Raw genomic sequence first — 23240 nt, 5'->3', positions numbered from 1 at the left:
ATAAAAATCGCTTAAGAATGTCAATCTATATTTTAAAACTTAGATGATTAATTATTGACAAACATTAGTGATTAATATCTTTCTGTAAGGGATTAATACCTTTCCATAATTTGTGTATTTAAAAATTCTACTGATACAATTTGAAATTGTGACAGGAATACATAGAATAATAATACTTCTAGTATTTATGGAGTTTCTTTTTAGCATGTATGATATAAATATAAAAAGTATAAATGTGAATAAAATATTGAGAACACAAAATATATATTCCTAACATTTTGATTAATGCTCTTTTCCACCTTACATAATTATTTCCTATATTCTGAATATGAATTTGGAAAAGATCAGTCTAAAATAGTTAGAACACTAATTTCATATATATATAAATATATTATTATTATATTTAGACTAAAGCTAAAGTAAATGATAGCTTTGGTAATGCTAACTACCATACCGATATAATGAATGTCGATCTATTTTACTTTTACAAATAGCTTGAATTAATTAGTATAGTTGGAATCAACAAATTAATTATAGACTGGAAGTAAATAATACCAGGGATTTCACTTTATATTCAAACAGTAAAAAGAAGGCATGCAGAACGATGTGGCTTGTTTTGCTTACAAATTAAAGTTTCAATAGATAATTTTCTCATTAAAGAAAAAAGTATATTATGTATTGTGGTAATTGAAGGTGATGTTTTATATCATAAAAGTTGAAAATATAATAAATGACATTATGGAGACAATTTGGTAAGGCTTTAACATTAAATGAGAGGGAAGAAAATTTATAGGAAACATTTCTTTCAGTTGATGCAAATTATCTCTTTCTGGATCAAGCATAGTACATTGTTTAGGAACAAGAAAGTCATTTTTGTTCACACATCTAAAATATTATAGTTGTCACTTAAAATCTCTAGGGATATTTACAGAGGAAAAATGTGCTTAATGATAAGGTGGTAAGGAGGTAAATGACTACAGAAATATTGTTGGAATAATACTGTCACTATGAATTATTCTGACAAGTACACTAATGGTACTTAGGGAATATATCATCAAGTAGCCCTGAAAAAAAACTCTGTATTATAGATATGAGTATGATCATTTATTTTAAAATAGTTAAAAGAAGCTAGAATATTACTGTGGTAACATCCACAAACTCTAGGCAATTCAGTAGATTGTTGACTATAAACAGAAATATTTTTATTGAAAATACAAACATCTCAAAATCTAGTGAAATGACTGAAATATATCTGAAGAATATGGTACAAGTAATATATGTATGTCATATGTCAAAAATTGAGACAGCATTATATACACAGTTTACAGAGATATTCACTTAGACTACAGGATTAGAAATTTTTGAATTAGGTTTTTCTGAAAAACTATGATGGAATCAAATGATGTTTATGTCAGTGTATTTACAAAATAGTAATTTTCACATTTTAATTAAAACCAGCTTATTTCAGAGAAAAGAAGAAAGATGTAATAGTAATCACTGGTGCTCTGTGCCAGTTTTTCATGGTTTTTGCACTTCTGGGCATATAATTGATTGGTCCTTCCTGCCCTTTGCATTTTGTTAGCTGTGACTATAGCACTTAATTTATTTTGACCAATGAAACGTGGATAGAAGTGTCACGTGAAATTTCTGAGTGGAAATTTAAGGCCCATTGTGCAATTTGTGACTCACACTTTCACTCCTAGGCTGCCACATAACAGATGAAGATTGTTCCATCAACCTGAGTCTTACACTGAGCGTGGAGAGTTTCATGGAAAGCAATAGACATAAGCGATAAAGAAACAAATAAAAGATATTGAAGTCACTAAAATTTGGAATTGTTTCTGCAGCATAGCCATGGATTCAATTTATTCCATTCTATTTGGGGGAACATACAGTGAAGTGATTACGGGTGTGAATTCTGGAATCAAGACTGCTTGGATTCATATCCCACCTCTCTCACCGCTCATATGATATCACTTTGGGAATTTTACACCCCCTTGCTGTGTCTTACTATCCTCCTCCGTAAAATGAGAATAATAGAATCTACCTTGTTTTTGTTTATGATTACATGAGTCAACACATAAAGCATTTAGAACATTGCTTGGCACACAATAAACATTGCTTAGCACCTAATAAATATTAGCCATTATTCTCTCCACCTAGAACTACAGTACCTTTCATTTGCTCATGTTTATAATACTAGAATGATTATTCATAATTATAATTGCTCTGAAATAAAATAATAAACAAAGACCAGTACTTTAAAAAGCAAGTTTATCAGAGGCTAAAGTACTGGTCTTTGTTTATAGAACCTAGAAGAAATGGATAAATTTCTAGAAACATACATTCTTCCCAGACTGAATCAGGAAGAAATAAACTGAACAAATTATTAGTAGTGAAATTAGATTAGTAATTAAAAAACTCCCAACTAACAGAAGTCCATGACCGAAAGCCTTCATAGGGTAATTCTACCAAGCATATGAAGAATACCTGTCCTTCTCAAAATATTCCAGAAAACTGAAGATAAGGGAATACTCCCAATTTCATGCCATGAGACCATTACTTAGACAACAAATTGATACCAAAACCAAACACTAAAAAAAAAAAAAAAAGAAGAAGAAAGAAAGAAAGAAAGAAAGAAAGAAAGAAAGAAAGAAAGAAAACTATAGGCCAGTATCTCTGATGAATAAAGATGCAAAAATCCTTAAAAAAAGTGTTAGCAAACTAAATTCAATAATATATAAAAAGTATCATGCACCGTGATCAAGTGGGATTTATCCCAGGGATGTAAGGATGGTTCAATATCCAAAATTCAATGTGATACACTACACTAGAAAAGGAAGAATAAAAATCACAAGATCATTGCACTAGATGCATAAAAAAATTGACAAAATTCAACATTTATTCATGATAAAAACTCTCATCAAAGTTCATACAGATGGAACATATCTCAACATAAAAAAGGCCACATATGACAAACCCACAGCTAAAATCATACTCAATGGTGAAAAGCAGAAAGCTTTTCTTTAAAATCAGGAACAAAATGAAGATGCCCACTCCTGCCACTTCCACTTCCTGAAGTCCTAGTCACAGCAATCAGACAAGAAGAAAAAAAAAAAAAGTATCCAAATTGTAAGGTAAGAAGTAAAACTGTCACTAATTGTAGATTTGTAGATGACATCATACTGTATATAGAAAACCCTAATATCTCCACTGAAAAACTATTAGAACAAATGAATTCAGTAAAGTTGCAGGATATAAGATTAAGATACAGAAATCTGTTGCTACTCTATGCACTAATAATGAACTATCAGAAAGAAAAAGCAAGAAAACAACCCTGTTTAAAATTGCATCAAAAAGAACAAATACCTAGGAATAAATGTAACCAAGGAAGTGAAGAACCTATACTCTGTAAATCATAAGACACTGATGAAGGACTGAAGATGATGTAAAGAAACAGAAATATATTCCATATTCATGAATTAGAAGAATCATTATTATTAAAACTGCCACACTACCAAAAGCAAGTTACATGTTTAGTGAAATCTCTATCAAAATATGCACGACATTTTTCACAGGACTAGAACAAACAATCCTAAAATTTATATGAAACCACAAATAACCCCAAACTACCAAAGCAATCTTGACAAGAAAGAACAAAGCTGGAAGCATCATGCTCATGGACGTCATACTATGCTATGCTACAGAGCTACAGAAATCAAAACAGTATAGTACTGGCACAGAAACAGACACATAGATCCATGGAACAGAATATAGAGAAATAAACCTACATACCTACAGTCAATTAACCTATAACAAAGGAGGCAAAAATATACAATGGGGAAAAGAGATACTTGTTAATAAGTGAAGCTGGGAAAACTGGACAGCTACATGTAAAAGAATGAAATTAGAACATATCCTCACACCACATACAAAATAAACTGAAAATGGATTAAAGATCTAACTATGTCACCAGAAATCATAAAAATCCTAAAAGAAAACATAGGCAGAACACTCTTCAATACAAATCATAGCAATATTTTCCTGGATCTGTCTCCTAAAGTAAACAAAAGCAAAAATAAACAAATAGGGCCTAATTAAATTTAAAAAGGTTTTGCATAGCAAAGGAAACTATGGACAAAATAGAAAGACGACCTACTGAATGGGAGAAAATATTTGCAAACGATGGCTGATAAGGGATTAATGTGAAAAATCCATAAACAACTCATACAACGTACTACAAAAAAAAACACAATAAAAATAGGCAGAAGACTTGAATAGACATTTTTACGAAGACAACATACAGATGACCAACAGGCACATGAAAAATGCTCAATATTACTAATCATTAGAGAAATGCAAAACAAAACCACAATGAGATATCACCTCATACCAGCTAGAATGACATCATAAAAAAAAAGGACAAATAACAAATGTTGGTGAGATTGTGGAGAAAAGGGAACCCTAGTACACTGTGGGTGGGAATGTATATCAGTGCAGCTAACATGGAAATATGGAGGTTCCTCAAGAAACTAACCATAGAACTACCATATGTTATAGTAATTCCACTCATTGGGTATATATCCAAAGAAAATGAAAACAGTATTTAAAAAGATGCATGCATTCAATGTTCATAGAAGCATTATTTACAACAGCCAAGATATGGAAGCAACCTAAGTGTCCATCAACAGATGAATTCATAAAGAATGTGTGACACACATATATACAATGGAATGTTACTTATCCATAAAAATGAAATTTTGACATTTGCAACAACATGGATGGACCTGGAGGGTATATGTTCTTGAAATAACTCAGAGAAAGACAAATACTCTATGATATCACTTATATGTGGAATCTAAAAAAAAAAAGAAAAGAAAAACAACCAGTGAATATAACAAACAAACAAACAAACAAAACCAGACACAGATACAGAGGACAAACTAGCAGTTACCAGTGGGGAGAGGGAAGGGGGAGAGGCAAGAACAGGATAGGGGATTAAAAGCTACCAACTACTATGTATAGTTTGTAAGTTATAAGGATGTATTGTACAGGACATATAGCCAATACTTTATAGTAATTTTAAATGGAGTTTATCCTGTAAACGCATTGAATCAGTATGGTGTACACTTTAAACTAAGATAACATTGTAAATGAGCTATACTTCAATTAAAAAATTAAAAAGTAATAAATAATAAAATACAGGCTCTAGATCCAGAAGGCCTATGCTTAAACACAGCTTAGTAACTTTCTAGTAATGTAATTTTGGGCAAACTTTTTTTTTTTTTAAGGCTCTTTATTGGAATATAATTGCTTTATAGTCTTGTGCCACTTTTTGAGGTACACCAAAGTGAATCAGCTGTATTTATACATATATCCCCATATCCCCTCCCTCCCATGACTCCTTCCCACCCTCCCTATCCTGCCTCTCTAAGACATCACCCGTCATCAAATTTATCTCCCTATGTCACGTAGCAACTTCCCAACTAGCTATCTATTTTACATTTGGTAGCATATATATGTCTATGCTACTCTCTCACTTCGTCCCAGCTTCCCCTTCACCACCACCCCCAACCTCGTGTCCTCAAGTCCATTCTCTACATCTGCATCTTTATTCTTGCCCTGTCACTGGATTCATCAGTACCATTTTTTTAGATTCCATATATATGAGTTAGCATACAGTATTTGTTTTTCTCTCTCTGGCTTACTTCACTCTGTATGACAGTCTCTAGGTCCATCCACCTCATTACAAATAACTCAATTTCATTCCTTTTTATGGCTGAGTAATATTCCTTTGTATATATGTGTCACATCTTCTTTATCCATTCAGCTGTTGATGGGCATTTAGGTTGCTTCCATGTCCTGGCTATTGTAAATAGTGCTGCAATGAACATTGTGGTACATGTTTCTTTTTGGATTATGGTTTCCTCATGGGTATATACCCAGGAGTGGGATTGCTAGGTCATATGCTAGTTCCATTTTTAGTTTTTTAAGGAACCTCCAAACTTTTCATAGTGGCTGTACCAATTTACATTCCCACCAACAGTGCAGGAGAGTTCCCTTTTCTCTGCACCCTCTCCAGCATTTATTGTTTCTAGGTTTTTTTGATGATGGCCATTCTGACCAGTGTGAGGTGATACCTCATTGTAGTTTTGACTTGCGTTTCTCTAATGATTAGTGATGTTGAGCATCTTTTCATGTGTTTGTTAGCCATCTGTATGTCTTCTTTGGAGAAATGTCTATTTAGGTCTTCTGCCCATTTGTGGATTGGGTTATTCACTTTTTTGGTATTAAGCTGCATGAGCTGCTTGTATATTTTGGAGATTAATCCTTTGGGAAAATTTCTTAACTTCTCTATATTTCAGCTTTCTTGCTTGCAAAATGCTGTCACGTAACAGTGGCTCCCTCAGAGGCTTTTGTGAAGAATTAAGTACTTAAAACATGTGAAGCCTTTAAAATAGTACTTGACCCACAGTCAAATAAAAAAAAATGTTAGCCATAATTGAACAGCAAAATGATTTAGAGAAGATGGAATTTAATTATGCCTGGAGTATCCTGGGAATATGGAACTTGGTTTCCTCTTCACAGGAACAATGTAAGAGAAAAGAAACAGCTCTACAGATTAGGGGACTGATGTGAGGAGAAACAACACAGTCTGTTTGTGAAAAAGCAGGAGAATGGATAAATCAAGCTACAGATATTGAATTCAATTTTTCTTATACATGTTTTCGCTTATGGGAATTTTTCTAGTGTACTTTTTATGTATAGCAAATTGAAGATAATACAAAAGTACAGAGATTTTACATAAATAAACCTACATCCCAAATATCTTAAGACTAGACATTTTACATTCAATAAAATACATAGTGAGGTATATAGTATAACTGAAAGAAGAAAACAAAGAATTTACTCTATTCCAAATAGTTGAATGGATTTTTGTTCCAATAGGAGTAATTTTGTATAAATAGCAAATGGAAACAAAGACTAAAACAAGTATTTATAACTGTTAATATGACAAATTTAAATAAATGGATCATATGCTGTAATATCATTATGTGGTTTATTACAGCATACATCAATCTATAAAAACTGTATTTTAAGGAATTTTACTTTTTCCCCCCCAGTTGAATCACAAGTTTCTTGACTTTCAAAAATTGTAACTGGTGAAAGCTGGCTTTAAGTGAAAAATAAAAGGAAACAAGAAGGTAATCTTCAGGAAAAGTAATCTCCTAATTCTTGCCTCAAACTGTGTTATGAAACATTGAAAACAAAGAAACCAAAAAGATGTGCAATTTTGGTTAGACAAACTTTCTATAAGGCCTTTTCCTTTCAATTAAAGAGAAATGAAAAATTCAGGACTTTGGGTTTATCATTCCACTCCAATACAATATCACTTTCAGAATGAACTGTGGAAATGGAACAGGTGAGGAGGGGGAGTTAAAGCAGCTGGCTTTTCTCCAGGGGAAAAAAAGAAGGGAGGTAACCTCCTCTCACCTTGCCAGTATGAAAACTAGATCTCCAGGAAAATAAACTAATAGCAGCTGCTGGAAGGAGGGTCCTAATCAATGGAAATTATAATAGTATGCCCCTGGTTAAGGGTTGATTTGAGTAAATAAACTTAAAATCTATGGATTTATGAACATGGCTCCCTGAAGAATGTACACTGTCAGGATATAAAATGAAAATACTTCATGAATGAAACATTTCTCCCGCTGTGTGAGGTAACCCCACAAAATCTCACTTGGAAATCTGATCTATTACTCTGCATCAGATAGTGGATTCCAACATGGGATAAAAGAACTGGGAGAACTGCCCTCAACCTGGCAGACCTCTTCCATCTTTCACTGAAGCCTGATTGCTAGTATCTTTTAAATGATTAGTGTAGGCTTTATATTGGCTAAGATCTATAATTTGTGTGACTTTGATCTGATCATGTGATCCTTTGTGTTCACTCACCAGATACTAAATATTCTTTTTCATTAAACACTACCAATAAACTTCCAATGGTACACATCACATTCTTCTACGAGATGCTTTTCACTTTTAAAAATCAAACTAATTTTTTAAAAAAGGTTTTTTTTTAAGCTTCTAAAGGTTACATGCAATAAAAAGCATTAGAAAAACAATATAAAGTATGGGCTTATGCATATATAAATTTTTGCCCATGTTGTATTTGCATTATTAAAACAGAAAAGGTAGATTTTAAGAGACAAGTCATTAATTTTCAGGATCCTATTCCTAAAATTCATTTGGCTACAACCAAAATGGTAGTCTGATGATAAAGATCTCCCAAAAACATAAATCATAAAATAAAGTTGTATAAATATTGTACTAGTAATATAAATTAAACCCTGAATCTACATTAACACTGTAACTTCTTAAAACATATATAAGCCATGATGCAGAGAAAATTAAAATCTGTGAAGCATATTTATTGCCAAATGAAGTTACTTGTTCTTTCAAGTTTGCTCTGGTATTCTTAGTGGGAAAAAAAAGGTACACATAAATCTATTTCCAGGTCAAAAATCTTGCCAACTTTATGAAGAAGAATATTCCGACTGGGGCAGGGAGGGTGGGGGGTACTCGGGGGGGGGGGAGTCAAGGAAGGGAGGGAATACGGGGATATGTGTATAAAAACAGATGATTGAACTTGGTGTACCCCCCCCCCCCAAAAAAAAAAGACTATTCCATGAAGAGCCTGAGTAAAAAGGCATGGCATTTATTCACTCTTTCTGGTCATTATATTCAAAATGTATTAATACATAAGGCTTCCAGACTATCAGAGTTTAAGCTACTGGCTATTCTACCTTACAGGGCTGAGGGAACACTTCTTTCATCTTTTAAGTCATATATATATTTTTAAATTGGAAACTTAAAACAAATCTAAACTAAGTATTAAGGGGAAGTATGGCAACAATCATTTTGACTTTGCTGTGTTGTTTTTCTCCAACAGAATCCGCTTTGCATTCACATCTGTCATTGCTCTTTCCTTTTCTTCCCTAGGAATGCTCATGCTACTTCAATAAGAAGATAATTTAAAATAAGAGTTTCCTCATTTCCTATACGTGTATGTGTAGAAAATCTGATCATGGTGTTCATAAGTTAAGGATGCAACAAGTAGTTTTCAGGTATTAGGAACATACACCGGAAAATATTTTACTATCATTTGATCCTCCTGTTCATCAGCCTCCTATATGTGTATCAATATACAGCATTCAAAGAGGAGAAACGAAAAGCAGAGATAAGCTTTCACAAAGTAGAGTTAAAAGAATACACAATAAATATATGCAAGATGTTTGGCTGGGAGTAAAAAATGAAGTAAGAAAGGTACTATCATCTCATTTTCTTCTCCATTTTACAGCCTATTCTACTCTACTCTTGTAATTAATGGTATAAATGTATTTTGCAAATTCAGATATGCAACAGACACTACTTGGAAGGCATGGGAAATTCTAACAGTTCTTAATACTTATTAGTATCAAGAGTAATAGTTCTTTTCAATAGAGGATATGTATGTCACTCTATCATTGGCATGTGGACTTGTGTCCACTACATACATCAAATAAAATTGACATATGTTTGAAAATATGAGTTAGTATTAGTTTTTTCTTTAAACGTGCCAGATATCATAATGGCGATTACTGTTGCCCCCAAAAGCACCAAGACAAAGATTTCTTTTAGAAAGAATGATTATATGTTAGAAATTAAGATATGATAGAACTACATTTCGAGAGTCCTGTATGAACACACAGGCACAAAACACAAAATCATGAAGAGCATCCTGTTGTTAAATTTGGACTTTCCTGCCTCCAGCAGCAAGTTCAATATGGAAAGGTACATTCTGTTTTCTAAATAACCAAATATTTAATATGATATCAAATTTAGGTAATTATGAAAAATAATAACAATTTTGAAAACTTTAGAAAGGAAGTTTTTATGTGTGCCATAATAAAAATCACATATGTACAGTTACATATACTTATTTTAGAGTCTTTATTAAAAATCATTTAAAACACAGCTATATGTCATAAGTCTAACCAAGAATGATAAGTGGCTTACAGTTAAAAATATTATAAATAAGAACATTTAACATGCATACATTTCAGGGCATGAAAAATTAAATTTTCAAAATAATTTAGGCTACAAATGAAATATGTATTAATAACTGTTAAAACATCTAGCAAAACTGTTCATGTTTTTCCTTCTAAGTACTTTATATTTGAATAAATAATTCTTAATATTATAAAATTAATTCCTTAGCTCATATATTATACATCTTAGACAGGTATTCACATAGTAAATCTTCACCATCACCATTACGCCTAGGCTATAATGCAGATTTAAGATAAACTCAGCCTTTAATAATGTATAGTGCATGTATAATATACAAGTGTGTATATATTTGCATATATAATCCATGTATAATTTGTATTGAGTTTTGCAATTAAGCAATCCACCAGCATTCTGAAATCAGGAAAACAAAATAAAATCCTCACTAATCTGAAACACTTATGGCACAATCTAGAGCTTTAATATTTGTTAGAAAAGTTACATGAACTTGAGAAAGTCACTCAACCTCTTCAAATTTCACTTTCCTTATTTGGAAAATAAATATAATTAAGCTTGTTCATCTCTCATTTTTAGTTAATTATTGTCCAAGTATTTCAGGCAGATATGGAGGCATATTAGTATAGCATAATGCTCCTTTCATCAGTAAATACTGATGTTGCACTATTTGCAACTGTTGGATATACCTTTATGCCTCTTGCTGCTTCTTTGAGAAACAATCATCAATCTCAGTCTTGTTACACCTTGGAATACAGTGTAGTAATTATAATGGTTCTTACACATTTTTTGAAAATAATCCATGCCCATTAATCTCTACTTTTAATTCATGTTTAATGTAATCAAATATAAAACATTTTAATAGTTAAATGGACAAACTATATAATAAACATTGCTGGAGAGTCTGAATATATTTCACCATGAAAGTAAAATTATTTACCTATAAACATGTTCACTGATGTATATTCAGCCCAATCCTATTTAAAAAAAAAATTTACATGAAAGAATAAAAAAAAAAAAATGGTTTCTGAGGAAGCAGCCTGAAATGTCTTACTGGTATTAAAGAGCAATTATAAAATGGTAGCTTTTCAGGTTAGGTGGCTTTTTTGTCTGTATTGACAGTTTTTGCTACATTGCTTTTGAGGAAAAATGTACCTTTCTTTATTGACTTAATTTACTTGCTAATACATTTTTTTCCCCTTTGCATCCTAGTCAAAATATCTTTAATTGAATTCTTTCTCTTCTTCAAAATGATATTGACCATTCAAGCTGATACAAATCTTTACCAGAGGAGTGCTTTATTGTAGGTAATGGAATTTCTTACATTATCTACATTTAAGGGTTTCAAATATAAAATAAGACAATAGAGATAAGAACAGAATAAAAGAATAAACTCTAGAAAACTGTTAGAGACACAAAAACGTTTTCATATCTTGAATCATCAAAGGTTGTTTTAAGAGCAAAGTCAACAAGGACACACACGTTTTCAAGTAAATAAATATATTTATAGTTTTATTTTAATACCATGGTTTAAACCCAACATTTGATCATGCATATTATGTGTTACATAATAACTCAAATAATTTAAGAAATTTTATAGCATATTTCTAAATGTTACCATCATTAACCACGATTATTTCATTTCCTGTTTAAAAAAATATAGAGAATTCAGTAAAACCTGCTTTCCCCTCCTTAGCTCTATGGCTCTTCTGCTGCCCTGCACCACAAAACTGAGACATTCTCTGGGTTCTGTCACTTATCCTTGCAATAAACTACAACATTTAAGAGTGTCTTGTTGCTACCCAGCCATATGATAATTAAAGTGAGTTATTATATAAAGGCAATAAACAAGGACACACAGAAATCAGGCAGTGATGCCAAGTCCAGGAGACAGCCTTTTTTATGACACATTCAATAAACTTCCCTCAATATGAGGTCAATAGCCAATAACTTTCTTTACTTATTTAGATAGAAATAAGTTTTTTACTTTCTAGAGTTAGAATAAGACTCTTCATGACTTATTTGAAGACATACCACTTTCATCTTTTGATCTCAATGCAAGGGAAAAATAGACGTAATTTAGTTCTTAGTTAAGAACTGTCACAATAGGATGGGGAAACTAGAAGCACTGTTTTCAAACTTACCTAACGTGCATAGAATATATGGTGAAATTAAACAAAGACTATAACCGAAGAGACAAATGACATGGATAAGAAGGCTGAACAAAAAATATGTACTGCCAAGTGGAATATTACATTTTAGAATAGCTGCATATAGAGACAATTTAAAAATGTCTATTTTTGCTTTAAAAATACAGTAAGATAGGAATATGTTAGTTTAATCTACGTTAATATTTTATGCAATTGCATACAAATGCAAAAAGTGTGAAATATTGGAATGGAAACAATTCTGTATTACATACTTTGAGAAATAGCTAACATATGAAATAATGAAAAATTGACTTAACATTTAGCATGTCAGATTTGTGATACATTTCTTATCAAATAATGATTTAACCTAGGTTGAAATATGTACTGGCTTAAATAAACCTTCAGTGCATGTAGGATTCCACAGGGCCTTGAAAAGAAGAAAACAAAAATAAATGAATGACATCAACTTAATAAAATGAAATGAAATTCAACTTAATATGAAGATTTAAAATGTTTACACACAAATTAAAAAAAAACACAGACAACAAATCTATTCTATTTATGCTTTTCTAAGTAAAAATTGCTATTAAAACTTATTATAAATATTTATATTAATAATGTTTCCAGGCTCCCAATTTCCAATTAAACACTTTACTACCAAATGCAAGGTGAAAGAGTGAAGACCAATTAGTAAAGTTTTATTTCTTTCTTTAAGTGGAGTAAAAAACTGAGTTTTACTCAACTCTTTATGTAGTCTTCATTTCCAGAAAACTAAATAATTAATAGGTAAGTCTATCTGGCTCTCCTGATATTTTTGTAAATCATCCTGAACACAAAGCTCCAAAAGAATTTCAATCTGCTGCAATTATTATTATTTTTAAATCTCTGTACTTTATTGCAGTTTTAGGTGATAGGAAATTAAAAACATTTCAAAACATTTCACCTTTAAAAAACGGAACTCCATTGTTCAGGTAATGTGTATAAAAAGAAATACAGGGTCCAAGAAGTATAGAATATGGCAGCTGCTCCCAAGGCATGTAGAATTCAGGTGGAGAGAGAGAAATGAATATAGAAAAGATGAGCTGTACTACAGGACAGTAAGTTCTATGTCAATACATAGGAACTATATATGTCAACATATAGAACTGATAACAATATCTAGTACTGACAACTACAGGATAGGTTATATAGGACTAGCAACTGCTGAAATTCTCCTGTAGAAAAAGAGATCACTCCCAATTTTAGTGGTCAAATCAAGGATATGGGAGTGGAGCTGGGCCTAAAAAGAGAGATACATTAGAGGGGAGGGGCATTCTAAATAAAACAGTTAAAAACAAAGCAAACCAAAACACTAAACGACAACAGAAAGAAGAAATAGCAATTTGTATTTGAGCAGTTCAAGTGGAATAAAAGGAACCGTTAGAGCTAAAATTGCGTAAGCAGGGAAGGATGTAATTTTAGCAGCTATGATGCTGGTTTGAGGAATGTAGATTTTATCCTTTAAGCCTCAGTGAGGCATTAAGAGAGCATTTTAAAGTAGAAATACAACACAATGTAAGCTGTGTGTTTGTGTGAATTTCTTTTAGACTTATCTGTGGTGCAAACATAGATTAGCATGTGTAGAGACTTTTTAAGTAGGAAGCCAAGACTAAAACCAATGTGAGTCAGGCCTAAAGAAGCAAGCAGTACTGGAAGGTGACTGTTCTTCATAATCTGATTTTTCCTGTCAAGATGCTTGTTCTAGTTTTGTGAACAGCTGACCCATCACTCAGGTTACAGCTCAAAGGCAACATCTCAGCTCTTCCTTGATGAGTCTTTTCTAGGCACAAGTGCTCCTACTTCACATGACTCATCTCTTAATCCCATCTTCTGCTTATTTACATCATGGCCCTTATCACTGTGTGAAATTCTCTTATCTAGTTCTTCATTTCTAATTGATTTTCTGTCTTCATCCACTAGAATATGAGATTTACAAAGAAAGAAAACATCTATTTCTTGCTCAGTGCTACAATTTCAGTGCTTGGAATATCTTTTTTTTTTTTTTTTTTTTTTTAAATGACTGTGTAAATGAAAAAGGGTACAATATCTTGTGATGAAAGGAAACTCAGGGCTATACTTATATGTTGTACCCAGAAGCAGATACGTATTTACCAACCAAACATGTTCTTTAAAAAAAAAAGTCTTCAGAATCATTAAGGCTAACAAACATTTAATATATACTCAGTGTTTGGTACCTGTTCCCCAAATGCTAGCTGAATGAATGTAAAAAAGACAGAGGAAATAAATTTTAGAAATCTAGAATCTGTGTTCCAGTGTATTTTATGACTCCTGACATTCATGTTTTTAATAAAGCTCTAACACAGATCCACCTTTTAACATTCTAAAAAGTATTAGTAAAAATAAAGGGAATGATATATTGAATGTTCAGAGACACAAATGTCATGAAGTATATGATCCTAACATTTCTCTTACTATACAACTTTATAATATTCTAATATTTGTCATGCAGTGAGGACAAAAAGTCCCAATACTTCTCTGTCCTTTGTAGCTAGTAGAACATGAGGAGTGGGGAGGGCAAATTACCAGAAACTATTAAGGCTCAACTAATGAGAATAAAAGGTTCCCCTTAACTAGTCTGTAGAGACAACAGTAATTTGAAAAATAGGGTACCTTTCTATGATTAACTACTCTGGGGATACTGACATTGTAATGGCGTTTACACCTACATTGTTTCATTTATTAATATAGTCTAGAGATTATTCCATATGAGAACATTGAGATTTCCTCTTTTTTGGGGGGTGGGGTGGGGTGGTAGGGAGGCTTTACAGCTCTCCATTTTGTGAATGAGCCATTAGTACTAAACAGCCCCCTACTGGTGGAAATTTTGTGTTGCTTTTATCTTTAGCTATTACAAATAATGCCTTTTAGGAAAACCTTATAGAAATGTAATTTGGCATACAGGAATGTGTATGTTCTGAGTTGATTTCTAGAGATAGCATTGCTAGATGGAGAATAACACTATGTACAACTTTGTTAGGCTTTTCAAAATTTCTTTCAATATGGAACCGTAATAGCATATGACAATGCTATTTTTTAAAAGGAAAATTCTTGAGAAAAGTTAAAAAACAAGATGTTTAATTCAATCACATGATTGAATGGTATTTGGTCATTTAAACTATGAAGTAAAAAATTTATTAACACTATAGTAGAATAATATCCATTTTAAATGCCAAAAATATGTAAATATATGTATGTTTATGTACATGTAATATATTTATAGATATACTATAGATTCAGTGTTTGTATGTTTATTTTAAAACAATATAAAATCAAAATGGAAGAAAAAACTTTTAAAAGTGTAGAATACATATACTCAAACCAAGTAATTTTTGTCTTAAGGCCCAATAGTGAGTTATTCCTGATGGGCCCTCAAAGACGAAAAGTTAATCCTTTCAGACTAGAGTTTGTAGCAACTTTCCCATAAATTAAAAAGACTTTTAAGTAGCATTTCTGGAGCAATATAAAGTGTTCCTTATAATCTTAAAATTTGAAAAACCCTATATTTCTATAATTAGTCTTAGGCTAAAAAATGGACAATTCATCAATTTTTAGGTTATACTTATCCAATGCAAGAAAATACTGAACCTGTTTATAGTATATTTCTTTTTGAAAATTACTCTATATTAGACTAACCCTTAAACAAATTTTCCTCTAAATCCAAACCTGTAAATCCACTTATAAGCACAAAGCTCATAAAATAAGGACAAATCTGAAGTAATTCTGATATGTAAAGAACTATGGCTCTTTAAGTACTCTGAATTGCAAATTACACCCTCTTTGGTATAAATTTTCTCTATAGTAATTCAGCTTTATACATTTTAAATTCTACTCACCATTTTAACAACGTGGCATCACATGAGTGTAATTTTCTGATATTCTTACTTTACAGAGCATGAGGTTAATGTTACATGTGGTTCTTTTTTTAGAAAGCTTTCTGTAATACATTTTGAAAATTCTAATTCCTTTGCCTACTTAGTATGAAGCCAAACATTTATGGAAGGTTTTTTGTTTTTCTGTTTGTTTGTTTAGCTCTCTACAGTTATTTATAAGTTACTAAAACACTTTACATCTTTATTTTGAAACACTAGTATTCTGATATTTTAATTTTTTCCCTAAAATTATCACTACTTCTTTTATTGGCAAACAACATAAGCTAGTGAAGGTGAGCAGAGTTTGCCACCCCAAAATATGTCTCTTTGGCATAAAAATTACCTTGAGTTAATTATTTTTAAGAAACTGCAAAGAAGCTCTGAAAAGTGAGTAAAGTTACCCTTTTGTTAGAGATATTTACACTTATAAGGGAAATCTCCATTTGTAAGAGTGTCTCCCTCTCTGTACCAGGAAGAGGAGGATGACTAAATCTCTAGAAACTCTTGTCAGTGGAGAAGGCAAGGATTAAATCTGCATAAGAACCTTAAACTTGTTTACTGTGTTTTTCCTGGTAACCGCCCATAACTTGCTTCTCCATTGCCCAACACCTTTCTTTTGTCTCTAGCTGGAGAGGGTATTTAAAGTGTGGGCTTGGCCATTTCAGGGAGTTAACTCAGTTTCCCTGTGTACCTTACATGTATATAGGGGATATACATGTTATTAAATTTTTGTTTTTCTCCTGTTAATATCTTTTATTACAGTGGAGACTCAGTCAAGAACCTAGGCAGAGAGAGCGAAAATTATTTTTCCACTGCTACAGTTTGGAGACCCACAATGGGGCTTGCTGAGGCACCATACTTGCTCTGGAGTCTGCAGATGGGATTCTGGAAAACTGGCAGAAGCTGGCCAAGGGTAATCATTCTTACCACAGGCAGATCTCCTGGATCTGTCTCTCTATAGTGCCTGGTTGAGAGAGGACAGTAAGCATTTCTTGTCCTTCCTTTCCAAATTTAGGTGAATGGGAGAAAATATCTGTGTGAATTAGTTTCCTGGATATAGCAACTTTGGTAAAGATTTTTGTTATGAGTACTCTTGTTTTATATTGATTATCTTTCCTCTCAGACAGAGTGTAATTGTTTGTTTTTGTCTGTCTTTTCTGTCATTTGTTATAAGGAGGAGAACCATAGCCTAGATCAGGTTTTCCTTCTATTTTATTCCATGCCTTAAGAGCTTGGCTTTGTAATCAGTGAGAATATTCTGATATCCGCCAGTTGGAAGATGCATAGGTCAGCATGCATCTAGTGGACAGCTCAATAGAAGCATTCTCATTGTCTGCCCCCCACCATGCCAGCTGCCAGGGGAGTTTGCCATGGGGTCCCAGTCCATAGGGAGCCTTTGATAGCTCAAATTTCATTGTCTCTTTAGTGCTGAAAACATCCCATTCTAAAAGCATCTGCCTGGTGTCACAGATTAGCAGGTCTGTAACTGAATGCATCACTTTCTCACAGAAAACTGAAGACACCATTTTCACTACACCATTCTTACCACTTGTGACAATGAAGGTCTTTGCTTTCATAGGCTAACTTTGGGAGTGAATTTTCTGGATCTTGTGAGAGCTGAATCTTTTGCATACTCTTTTGGGATGCCTCTTGCATCTTTGGTTAAGCCATAAAAGGCCTTATTCGTTTGAGTTGCTATTGAGATTAATAAAAAATCCTACTTGTCAATGGCCAGATGATTAATCCTTTGAATTGGAAAAACTTTTCTATTTGAAAAAACTGTAGAGAGCTCTCATTCTAACAATTGTCTTTTTGGTACCTACGGAAAGACCAAAGTGAAAAGAGGACACTAGGAATTAAAATGGCTTACCTTACACAGTCCTTTAACAAGATGCAATTACAAAGCCTCATTTACCATGATTTTCAGAAGATACTATCAAATTTAGAGAGCAGTTAGAAAGATCAGTGGACATCCATAGTCACATTCACAGGAACACTGATTGGTAGCTAAACAGTATTCTTCCCACCCATGATTGTACCGCACTTATCAGGTAAGTCAGGTGGGCTCTTGGGAAAGCCCCCTTACAGAAGAAACAGATGACCAGAATTTCTCCCAGGCCCTCCTACAAATGATCAGGAAATGGATCAGCTGAAGGCTGAGGTTCAGGTGCTGACTGAAACAATAGTAGAGGTTTTTTTCCCCTTAAGGTTAATTGAAATAAGGTTGAATTGTACACTAAGAAAAAAAAAAGAGAGAGAGAGCATTATAAGGCCTTTATTTAATGCTTTATATAGATTCTATAAAGGCATACTGCATTAAACGCTAAAGCTCCAGAATATAGAAAACTTGATTTCCATCTTAGTTGGAGATCTTCTACCTGATATAAAGCAAATTGAAAATAATGTAGTTGGATGGGCAGGTCAATCCCTTGATATAATTTAGGCTACAACCAAAATCTCTGAGGAATTACAAACAACTTTGTTTTTCAAATCTTTGCAAAACCAGAGTTGCAGCTCTAGAAAGAATTCAAAGTCCACCTATCCTTTTACCAATCTCCATCTCCCCCCCCCCCCCCCCCCCACAAATTTGTCTATTCATCTCAAAATGCTTGCAGAAGGATCAGGACATTGGAAACAGTACTATCCTGCACTTAAGAAAAATAAGGAAAGTTTAAATATTAATTATTCCAGACCTCTGATAATAGGCAAATATACCCCAAAACTCTATTTTGGAGAAAATTTGGGTATTTTCTCTGTGCCTTTGAGATGTAAACTTTGCACCCCATCTTAAAAATTTTCTACCCCATCTTCTCTAGGACCTAAGAACCACTCCTTGAAATATGAACTTTAGGGAGATATTTCTCATCAGAAGGAGAAAAAAGGAGTTATTTGGAAAATGGGCAAATGAAAAATTCCAAATCTCTTCTTTCACAAATACTAGCAAAAAAAAAAAAAAATCTTTAACATCTTAGTGGATAAACTTCCAGAAACACAATTTGGATCCAACTTTTCTCTTATAAATTAGTCAGGTATTAGTATTATACCTGACTCATAGCTAAAATTTTAAAATGAAAGCTGTAAGATATATGTTTATATCTGTATGTATGTTGTAGATGTGTGGTATTTTATACCTCCAGATGTTATTGCCAAAATTAATTTGTAAAAGCTCTATTTTATTGGCTTAAAATAAGGGCTTTATAAATTTAGTATTCTTAAAACTCTCAAATACAGGAACTAATCCAATTTTTTAAAAATCACAGAATCTGGGATAATCTCCAGTAAATAGAGTTAGATGAAGTTTGCTGGTTTAATTAAAATAGACATGTCTTCAGTGTTATTAACATTAAATATAATGCAGACATCCAACTTTCATTCTACCTGTGTTTACTAGTCAAAGAAGTTCATATTTTCTCTATTACAAAATTTGTGAAGCAAGAAAAATGATTTAAGGTGATGGCTGACTTTGTCTAATGTCTCACAGAGTTTTCAAGAGTAGTTTACACATCATTGTTGAGAACAAGTGATTTAAATAGGATAAACATTTTTATGTGAACTTTTCAGCAATACTTATATATTATGGTATGTATTTAATGGTTTCTCAAATCCTTTTGGTAACTTCAAACCTTAGAGTTTTGCTGAGTTAAGTGATAGAAATTTATAAAATATCTAGATTATTTCCAAATAAGATAAAATATTAAACATTAATTACTGGACATTGGTTTATCTACTTTTAGCTTCCTATTGTAGAGGAACTAATTACATTTGGGTTTGTTAGTAAACACTTTTTGTGCCACAATGAAAGATTAAAAAGAGCATATGCTTCTAGAAATTATAAAATGTATTAATAATTAATTTGCCAATGTAAAGAATGCTGTAGGAACATATAGTTTATAACTGGTTACTTTTTAGTTTTCAATATAAAGTTCACAAGGGTTAAGAATTCTAATGTGATTAAAACTACTAGACACAATAAGGGAAACAACTGCAAGGAAAGTAAGATGTATTTTTGGCTAAGCAAAGATATGAGGTGTGAAACTCCTAGAAATCTGATCTAGACTGGTATAATGTCATTCTATTTATTTTAAAATGTGTGTCAGATACATAACCAAATTTCCTTGTCAATTACATTGTTATGAAGTCTCATCAGATCTTTAACCATTTTTTAAGTGTTTGTCATTTACAGAGAGTTATTATTTTACCTTGATGCTTTTGCAGAAGTGCTTACTCTTCAAGGAATTTCATGAAAAGGACTCTAATAAGCACTCTAGAATACAAATTCCTAATAACTTAAAGATCATGAAACCCAACTAGGTAAAAATTGCCAGAAATAATGCAAGAACTGGATTAATGCAGAATGAGATTTAATAACATGGGAATAAATGGAGTGATGAGGATGAATATAAATTTTATGACTTTTTGTTTGAAACATTGCTGGTTATTTAATGTTCTGTTTTTCTCAACTTAAACCTTTGTCTTTTCTCTTGAGCTAAGTATGAATTACAGCAACTTGGCAAAGTATGGCTTTGTGAATGAAGATGAAACAATTACTTTTTCTCCCTGATCCCTCCAGAATTGAGAAATTCTAAGTATTTTTATATTTATTTGCATAAATTCAATAAGACTCTGTTCTTGTAACAGGACAAAATTCAAAACATTGGCTATATCACCAAGGCTTTGACTAGAATGTCATATTTGTGAATGTGCCTAGAATCAGATGACCAGACAACTTTAAGAAACTAAAGTTGATTTTATGAAGCCAACAATTTCCCTTAGAAAAATAGCCTGGTACCTTTCTAACAGGGTTCCTAGCAACTTTACCAGGTGAGTAAGTAAGTTCAACTTTCTGGCAGGTACAGGAACCTCAAGATATTTTTAGACCTTGAGAAAACAGGAATTAACTCAAATACATAGGTTTTGCAGGCAAAATCTGATGGCAACTTTTTGGCTTGGCTTCCTAGCCTTGAGGCTTTTAAAGGTTCAATCTGTGACTCTTTATGGAAGTTCTAGGAAAGCAGACTTAAAAAAGAATCTGTACAATCACTATTCTTGGCTGCACTTATGTAAATAATCAGGCAAAGTTTAATGAGACTAAACCTATTTTGCAAACATTTTAGTCTTATTGTGATTATCTTTGGTAAAAATGACAGTGATCATAAAGGGAAATGTTTTCATAGCATACCTCTGTGGATATTAGATTCTAGTCCTATTTATTGTCTTAGTGGTTTTGTTTTTTACCTGCAAACTGGAATGGAACCTGAATTCTTTCAGTTTCCTCAAATATCTTGCCACAACTCTCCAAAATCATTTTAAATTTTCTCCTACTCTTCTAACTTGGAATGACTGAAAAGATAGCCTTTTCCTAAAGTTCTGCAAACTGAATGTGAACTTGATATAAACTTCAGAGAAATCACCACAACAGCTCATGTATAGACAATTGTCCATGTTTATTGGTATGTGGTACACTCAGAAAGTTTACCTGAACACCTGATAATATCAGAGACAATCAAACTACAAAAGATGCTTTGAGCCTGACATATAGAAATCTTGACTGGCTGATGCCTGGACTCAGAAACTGAGTTATAGTTTGTGCTAATCATTAATCTTTATCTTTTTCTACAGAAATGCCTCTCACTAAGTACCTGGTTGTATAGACTTAACATTGGAAGCCCATCTGAAAGACCACCTCCTGAAATGAGACATAACAGTTAAAGTGGACTGACCTATTCTCAGGACTAAGACACTGGTTCAATTAAATAATGGATCAACTTATCAACTGATTGTTTTTAAGTAACTGCAGACACAGGAGAAGTCTCTGAAAACTGAGTAAAAGTTGCCTTTTGTAAGAGACATTTATATTTATAAGGGAAATCTCTATTTTTCATGGTATCTCCCTTTCTATACCCAGAAGAGAGGATGACTGAATCTCTAGAAACTTTTATCAGTGGAGAAGGCACTGACTTAAATATGCCAAACGACCATATACTTGTTTACTCTATTTTTTTCTGATAACCTCCCATAACTGGCCTCCCTGCTGCCCAACATCTTTCTTTTGTCTTTAGCTGGAAATGGTATTTAAGGTGGTAGCTTGGGACATTTTGGGAGTTAACTCAGTTATCCTGTGTATCTTCCATCTATACCAGGTGTATACATGTTACTATACGTGTTTTTGTCTTGTTACTCTGTATCATAAGGGGGTCACAGCCAAGAACCTAGAGGGGTAGAGGGAAATTATTTTTCTTCCTCTATACAAGCATTCTCAAGTCCCAAGGTATGAGTCAAGTAGTTGAGAAACCTCTTGATAGAAAAAGACCATTATAAGTGCCAATGATCTTGACAAATATTATCCTACTTTGTGCTGCTAAAATCAAGTTAGAAGTAGACTGTCAGAGAACAGCAGATATCACAAGAAAACTAAAGGGAAAAAAATGAAGTAATTTAATTAATTAAATCTGATAGCCTAATTAAACAAAGGCTTAACCATGACAAAACAGAAAAGCCATCAGTTGGTATAATGAAAAAAGTACTGTCACATCCTTTTGCTAAGGCAAAAATTGTCTTTATTATCATTTCAATTTAGAATATATGGTTTTATGATTTCTGCATATTGAAAAATTAATGTTTTTAGTCATTGTGATTATTACATTTAAAAACATTTAAATATTAATTTATATAAAGTATAATATAATTGGATCACAAATATACCCAGCCGATATTTGTATGAATCCAATTTAATCATATTAAAATTCAAATAGCCTTTTAAAACATATTAGTATATAATTTGTTAATTTTAATTATATATATACAAAAGTTAGAAAAAATGTCCCATCTAATCATACCTTCTATAATAAGCAAATAAAAGTAGATTCTTTTTTATACCTATGTCATGCAGGTGTTCATGTATGCGTATTAAGAGGCTATGTGTTTTGGTGTATGTATATTTATCTATATAAATATTTTTATGTTTATATTGCAAGGATGTGTATATATATTTAAAGAATAAATTTCCTTTTACAGATTTTCCTGATTGTAGAACACATTAAAGGAAACCATTGCCTTCCTTAGAAATAAATTAATATAAATTTCCAAAGACTTGCAT

The 23240-nt window shown here is 32.4% G+C and overlaps 1 protein-coding gene across 2 annotated transcripts in view; it reads right to left on the bottom strand.

Moving 5' to 3' along the window:
• The window catches only part of CCSER1 (coiled-coil serine rich protein 1), a 1304443-nt gene that overhangs the window by 554994 nt on the left and 726209 nt on the right, over positions 1-23240 (bottom strand). Inside the window, exon 10 of one of the 2 annotated variants that reach the window (XM_057726476.1) lies at positions 11549-12642. The exons of the other annotated variant lie outside the window; for it this stretch is intronic. Within the exon in view, the coding sequence (XP_057582459.1) occupies positions 12583-12642 (60 nt within the window). The 3' untranslated portion in view covers positions 11549-12582. Of the gene's footprint in view, positions 1-11548; positions 12643-23240 lie in introns of those variants that run through there. 2 annotated transcript variants of the gene reach the window in all.

This window comes from Hippopotamus amphibius, chromosome 3 (assembly GCF_030028045.1).
Source record: "Hippopotamus amphibius kiboko isolate mHipAmp2 chromosome 3, mHipAmp2.hap2, whole genome shotgun sequence".
NCBI lineage: Eukaryota > Metazoa > Chordata > Mammalia > Artiodactyla > Hippopotamidae > Hippopotamus > Hippopotamus amphibius.
This window is presented reverse-complemented; position numbering and strand designations above follow the sequence as displayed.